Source organism: Triticum urartu, chromosome 5A (genome assembly GCF_056163025.1).
Source record: "Triticum urartu cultivar PI428250 chromosome 5A, HENAU_Tu73, whole genome shotgun sequence".
In the NCBI taxonomy this organism is placed as follows: Eukaryota; Viridiplantae; Streptophyta; class Magnoliopsida; order Poales; family Poaceae; genus Triticum; species Triticum urartu.
This window is the reverse complement of record NC_141877.1, coordinates 675708852-675716112: the sequence shown is the minus strand read 5'-3', so window position 1 is coordinate 675716112 and position 7261 is coordinate 675708852. Positions and strand designations below refer to the sequence as shown.

The following is a 7261-nucleotide window of genomic DNA, read 5'->3' as shown; positions in this document are numbered from 1 at the left end:
TTCGGAATGCATCCAGAATTATTTTAGCGAGTACTCGAAATGTTCTAGGCCCACAGAAATAATTTCAGATTCAACGGACGCAGAAAAATATCATCATGAATAGTGAAAAAACACTTTATTGTTACTTTTTTAAAAGCCACTTTTTTGGGCTTTGCTCCAAAAGATCTAGGGATGACATGGAAAGGTGGGAACCCTTTTTTGGGGGGGGGGGCGCAAGGGAGTGGATGTCCATGGGGGGCTGCTCCATGGATCCCCCCTAGCCCCACTTGCCTTCCCCTTTATGCCCTTGTGAAGGACACCTTTCATGGGCATTTGGTATGTTCATGTGCCACCCTACCCCTTGGGTGTTCCTATAAATAGAGGTGGAGAGGAGCTCTCCACACTCACTCCAACTCTCATACACAAGCCATGCATGATCAGGCATTCTTTCTCCCTCCCGCCGAAATAGCTTCGTGGAACCGAAAGGCTGTCTGGGTTCCGGCGGGAACTAGTTCTGGATGGCGAAGCCCTGCCGGGTAGATGACACCATATGTGTGCAACCCCGTAGAGAGGTCGTAGTTTAGATCTTAGTTCGAGAGGTCCTCCCGAAGGGCTGTCCGAGTGATCGTGCGAGTTTTGTGTCGCGTTCCCTACACTTCATCAGTGGGTTGTTCTCTGCGATGACACTCAGGCGACGCTGCTTGGGCAATTAGTCCTCGCATTGGACACAGGTCATGGGGAGCTCATCTGCATCGCATGGAGATGACTCTTCTCCCCTCGGATCGGTCAAGCAGTAGGATGGCTTTGGAAGCTGTGTTTGTTCGCTTCAGTGGGTACCTGTAAGAAAAGCTGATAAAGAAGTCTGCTCCTTCGTCCTGGGGTTGTAATGGTACTTTTAGTTAGCTTACACTAGGCCTGTGCATGGGCAACCCGGCTCGTAGGCCCGAGCCCGGAAGCCCGACATTCGGGCCGGGCCCGGGCTTCATTTTCCAGCCCGAAGCCCGGTCTGAAAGCCTGAAGTGGCAAAAAATGTATATTTAGTTAAAATATAGCTATATTATATTATTTTAATATCTTGAATATAATTATTTTACTTGAAAAATGCACTATTCATGTGCTTCGGGCCGGGCTATGCCGGGCCCAGGCTTGGGATTTTTGCTTCGGGCTTTACAAAGCCGGCCCGGCCCGAGGTTTGAACAGGTGTAGCTTAGACTTTGGAGGATGAATGCCTGGAGTTCATTGGAAAATGTTGTAAGGCCTTTGGCCAAGTTTGGAACTCCAAGAGCTGGAAAAGAAAAAGAAGTGCACGAATCTTGACACAAGGATCAGATGGACAAAAAAATGAATGAAAACGAATTAATTTCATTCAGCTGCAAATTAACAAATCTGAAATACCTTAAAGTATAAAAACACAGACATAGATATGTTTGACTTTCAAAAAGAATGCATTGTATTTTGAAACAGAAAGAGTATATCGGAAGGATAAAAAAGAAAAAAAAATCTCCAATGCCAAACTGCTGACGCACGCTTCTGCGGTGAGACTGAGCTCACACAGATAAGAAGATCCGGTCCAATACTGTCATTCAGTCAGGCTGTCAACAGTACATCCTTTGAGAAAGTTGGGCAGACCAATCTTCTTCCCCGTTCGCGTCACATCATCCTGCACCTTGCACCTATACTCCCCGAACGTAAACGGCTTGTACGGCGACGGCTCAGCGCATGTGCCGACGGGCGAGTCCCACGACGGGCACATGAAGTAGGCGACGGAGAAGCGCTCCGCCTTGGAGTTGGCCACCACCCTGTGCTCCACGCTCTTGTACCTGTTGTTGCTCCATGCCTGAAAGCATAGAACCAAAGATATATAATTAGTTAAGCAGAACAAAAAGAAACATCACAGTTGGTATGTGATGTTCTTTCCGGCGTTGTATATTTTCTCTTTAGAGCAAATACAATAACAAGCTTAGTTTGTTTATATGACATTTTGCCAAGAGAGACTAAAAAAAATAGTTAACCTTAATTATTGCCAACCTTATTACATGAGTGATTATGGCTTTAAATGCAAAGAAAATAAATACATTCAGCTCTTTCGAATAACAAAAAAAGACCTCATGACGCGTACGCACTACGTACACGAAATGCTAGCGAATTAACTCTTAGGCCGGTCGTAGTGAGGAGTACCATATACTAGTATGATAGTAGTGTATGACACTACATCCATATACAAAACTATATTTCATGATGAATCTAGTGATATTGATTTGGTATTGTGAATGTTGATAATTTTTCCTATAAGTTTGGTTAAATTAGAGATAGTTTGACTTCATACAGAGCTTATATTCATACTAAAGAACGGAGGGAGTATGTTGGTATCATAGAGAAGTTTACCTTTTTACCATGCACGGTATAATACTCAACCATCTCTTTCTTCATTTAATTTTATGACACCTCATTAAAATTAGATAGTTGACATGCATAATACTCTCATTACAGGCAACCTTACCTGAAATAAATCACCTACGTTGACAATGAGAGCGTCAGCGCGGGGTTTCACGGCGACCCAGTGGGAGTCCCTCATGAGCTCCAGGCCTCCAACCTGGTCCTGGCAGAGGACGGTGAGGAAGTCGCTGTCCGTGTGTGGCACCATGCCGAACGTGTGCGGCACGAACGGACATGGCGGGTACCTGTTCAGCCGCAAGAAACACGTCGTCCAGTCGCACCCTGCGGCTGCGGGGAACGTCGACGACTCGTGCCCGAGGTTTTTCGCCAGCGTCCCGGCCACTGTGTCCGCCACCCGCGACATGGCGTCCGCCACCTCCTGCATCACTTTGCTGCTCACATAACAAAAAACTATTGCTCATCAGCGGACAGGCTGCAAGACATATCCGTGGAGTATGTACTTTATTATGGGCAGTATAAAATTGTAGAAATAATTTAGTTTTTAACAGAACAACAAATATTCATTTCTTGCAGGTTATTTTTTGGGCCACTGCACTGATTCGTATGTGGTCGCTACTCAGTCCGACGGATGTCAGGGAGCTTATGGTTACTGGGTCTATCCGGTGGGAGACGGTAACTCGAACTATCTTCAACCAGTTTGGATGACGGTCATTATTAGGATAGGTGTTTAGTTTTCTATGTACTTTTTGCCTGCCGGTTGTGGCTATCATGTTCTTTGTGTTTTTGCTCTCTGTGAGGATTTTTTCTTTTTTGAGACATGAAGACTTTGTTGAACCTTTTGTTTATTAATAATATGGCCGTATGCATTGTTCTGATGTAGAGACTGAGGGATAACCTTCTTTTTGAGAAACAACTGACGGACAGGCTTGCATGCATGCATTCATGCTTACGTACATACGTACCTCAAGGACCTGAGCTCTGCAAGCTCGTCGTCGTCTTCCTCCAAGATGCTAGCGAGCGGAACGTGGAAGGCCTCCGACCAGGAGAGCTGGCGGAGCGATGTGGCCGTCGGGTTGCCCCACCGGTACGAGCCGTTGAGGAGTCCGGCCTTCTCCTTGGTATGGAACGGCTGGTGAAATAGCCGTGCCTGCTCCCGCCTCATCTCCTCCAGGAGCTCCCGGCCCACGCCGTGGTTGGTCACCTGGAAGAAGCCCCACTCCGACGCCGCGGTCGCCATGGCGTCCACGCACACGTTCCTCTCCCTCGCATCACCGCTCGTCAGGCGCTTCAAGTCGATCATTGGCAGGTCGCGTTCCATCATGGCCAGGCTCTCCCGCGCCAGCGCCCGCGGCGCAGGCACAAAGCCGCCGCCGAGCTCGTCTCTCTGGAGCAGCATGCGATAGCTGTCTGCCAGAGGCGGGTTGGTGATGCCGCCCTCGTCGAAGGCCGCCATGATCAACGGAGAGATAGACACGTACGTATGGATTACCAGTCTACCACACTGCTGTGCGAATCAATCGCGGTTCTACGGGAAAACTCGGAAGCGAGAGGGGAGGCCTATATATGGGTCAGGGAGGGTCGCAAAAAGGCAAAAATCCAGCTCATGTAAAAAAGTATATATGACGATTTTAAGATGGTCCCAACTATGACTGGCCGTCCATTAATTCTGATCATGGTAGGTAATTAATAGGGCAATAGGTCACTTAACAGTTAACACTCACATTTGATAAGTGTTAAAAAACACTACAAATGAAAAGTATGAATTAATAGTAATATATTTCTACCATATGGAGAGCCCCCCAGTAAAAGAAAACTAATGTATTCCTCATTATCGTGATCAATGCCATTGAATGTTACCATTTATTATATTAAACTATTAATTCCTAGAATAACCTGATACTACTACAGAAAACAAAAAGAATTTTATCCTTTCCATAATAGGTGTAAACATACGTACATCTATCGTCAAGTACACCAACAAATTTCACGAAGTAAAATAGTACTTCTATATCTATATCTATACCTACCTACTAATAAAGCAAGGTGTGTTTCTCCAATTTTTTCATCCGTTCACCATCGAAAATATTTTTCTTATATCCGAGGAGGTACTAAATTTTCATGGTCCATCTGTTAAAAAATAAAAAAGTTTTGTCCAGAATTTCGTATGTGGGCCGCACACACTAAGGCACAGAAAAGCCACCCATTTATATCCTGCGCACACAGCTGGGGAACCTTATTTATCGCACAAAGCGGCATATAATTGGAGCTTCCCATCGGTCACCCAATATTGGGCACGCCCATTTCTGATTTTTCTGTCTTCTTTTTCTATTTTTATTTTTTCCCTTCCAATTTATTTTTTTCCTTTTCCCATACATTAATTTTATAAATTTTCCAAAATTTAGTTTTTTGTACTAATTTTTGTTAAATCTTGGAACTTCAAAATGTCTTCCCACTTTAAAAAAGAATTGGAAATTTAAAATTTTATTTTCGTTCCAAATTTGCTTCAAAATTGAAAAAATGTTCACATTTTGAAAAAAAATGAAATTTCTTCTAGATATCTAAAATAAATTCCATTTATAAAATAACAGAAATTTGATAAAAATCATTTTATTGAAATGTTCACAAATTCAAAAAAATATTCGTGATTAAAAAGACATTTTTGAAAATTGATTTTAATGTTCAAAACAAGTTTCCATTTTAAAAAATTGTTCACAAATTCAAAAAATGTTCATTTCTCCGCCTTAAAAATGGCCCTGTTTTCAAAAAGTGTTTGTAAATTTAAGAAAATCTTCCTGTTTCAAGTTTTATTTTCCTTTTTCTAGAAATTAACGTTTTTCAAAAAACAAATGCTCACATGTTTAAAAAAATCAGGAGGTCACCATAAAACCTTAACAATGAGGCAGACCTGAAGGAAACAAATGTACGAATTGGATAGTGGCCGCCACTCCCACCAATCCCACTACTATAAAGATCTTGTGGGCCAAACATGAACCGCGAGAACACCATAACTCTCTGCTGTATCGCCCCACCATTGTGTGAAGACCATTTTGATGGACACAACAGTTATCTCTCCCGATGCTTCTTGGAAAAAATCTCTCCCGTTGCAACGCACGGGCATATGTACTAGTCTATACCTATACCTACTAATAAAGCAAGGTGTGTTTCTCCAATTTTTTCATCCGCTCACCACCGAAAATATTTTCCTTATATCCGAGGTGGTACTAAATTTTCATGGTCCATCTGTTAAAAAATAAAAAAGTTTTGTCCAGAATTTCGTACGTGGGCCGCATGCACTAAGGCCCTGAAAAGCCACCCATTTATATCCTGCGCACACAGCTGGGGAACCTTATTTGTCGCACAGCGCGACATATAATCGGAGCTTCCCATCCGTCGCCAAATGTTGGGCTGGCCCATTTCTGATTTTTCTGTGTTCTTTTTCTATTTTTATTTTTTCCCTTCCAATTTATTTTTTTCCTTTTCCCATACATTAATTTTATAAATTTTCCAAAATTTAGTTCTTTGTACTAATTTTTGTTAAATCTTGGAATTTCAAAATTTCTTCCCACTTTAAAAAAGAATTGGAAATTTAAAATTTTATTTTCGTTCAAAATTTGTTTCAAAATTGAAAAAATGTTTGCATTTTTGAAAAAAATGAATTTTTTTTCTAGATATCTAAAATAAATTTCATTTAAAAAATAACAGCAATTCGATAAAAAATCATTTTATTGAAATGTTTACAAATTCAAAAAAATATTCATGATTAAAAAGACATTTTTGAAAATTTATTTTAATGTTTAAAACAAGTTTCCATTTTAAAAAATTGTTCACAAATTCAAAAAATGTTCATTTCTCCGCCTTAAAAATGGTCCTATTTTCAAAAAGTGTTTGTAAATTTAAGAAAATCTTCCTATTTCAAGTATTATTTTCCTTTTTCTAAAAATTAACGTTTTTTCGGAAAAAAAAACTCACATGTTTAAAAAAAATCAGGAGGTCACAATAAAACCTCGACAATGAGGCAGACCTGAAGGAAAAAATGCACGAATTGGATAGTGGCCGCCACTCCCACCAACCTCACTACTATAAAGATCTTGCGGGCCAAACATGAACCGCGAGAACACCACAACTCTCTGCTGTATCGCCCCACTATTGTGTGGAGATCATTTTGATGGACACATTAGTTATCTCTCCCGATGCTTCTCGCAAAAAATCTCTCCCGTTGCAACGCACGGGCATATGTGCTAGTCCTCTATAAATTAATATAAGATCTTTTATATTAAAGGTAATGCTCTAAAAGATCTTATTTTAATTTACAGAGGGAAAAAGAGGCGATCTAAAAGATCTTATCTATACCAATATAAAAAGACCCAAAGGGGCAGATTCAAACCATCTCGACCGTCAAATCATGTTATCTAGCGGTTCAAATCGCTCCAATGTTGAGCACCAAACACATTTAACGCTCTAATTACCCAGCACTGCCATTGGTTATAAACACGTTTTGACTCAACGCTATCCCATGAAATCTGCCATGTAATTAAAATCCTACCATTCCCACAAAAAAGTAATTGATATATTACCAATTACCAACATACAACAGATATATCTTACCTAATATAACGTGCAACTAATATCCTACCTAATATAAACATGCATTGCATGTACATTATTTTTAATATTACTTTAAGGAGGGAGTAGATGTAGTGTCGTCTGGTTACCACATTTTTTTCTATCTCTACTTCTAAAAGAAGAGTTGATAGTATCGTGTCACCTCACACCAATCCTATATTACAAATGCATTAACTCAATCAAATCGTAATTTTTTTCAAAACAACATTATGCATTAACTCAATCAAATCAAATCTTAAGAACATCTTAATTAAATCCAAAC

At 40.7% G+C, this 7261-nt stretch overlaps 1 protein-coding gene across 1 annotated transcript; it reads right to left on the bottom strand.

The window, feature by feature from the left end:
• Positions 1–1558: 1558 nt before the first annotated feature.
• LOC125506490 (gibberellin 2-beta-dioxygenase 6-like) lies at positions 1559–3829 on the bottom strand. The gene is made up of 3 exons (XM_087525151.1): positions 3339–3829; positions 2480–2807; positions 1559–1816 (listed from the first exon to the last, which is right to left on the bottom strand). Exons 1-3 carry the CDS (start codon positions 3827–3829, stop codon positions 1559–1561), a joined length of 1077 nt encoding a protein of 358 aa, XP_087381277.1.
• Between the last annotated feature and the right edge of the window lie 3432 nt (positions 3830–7261).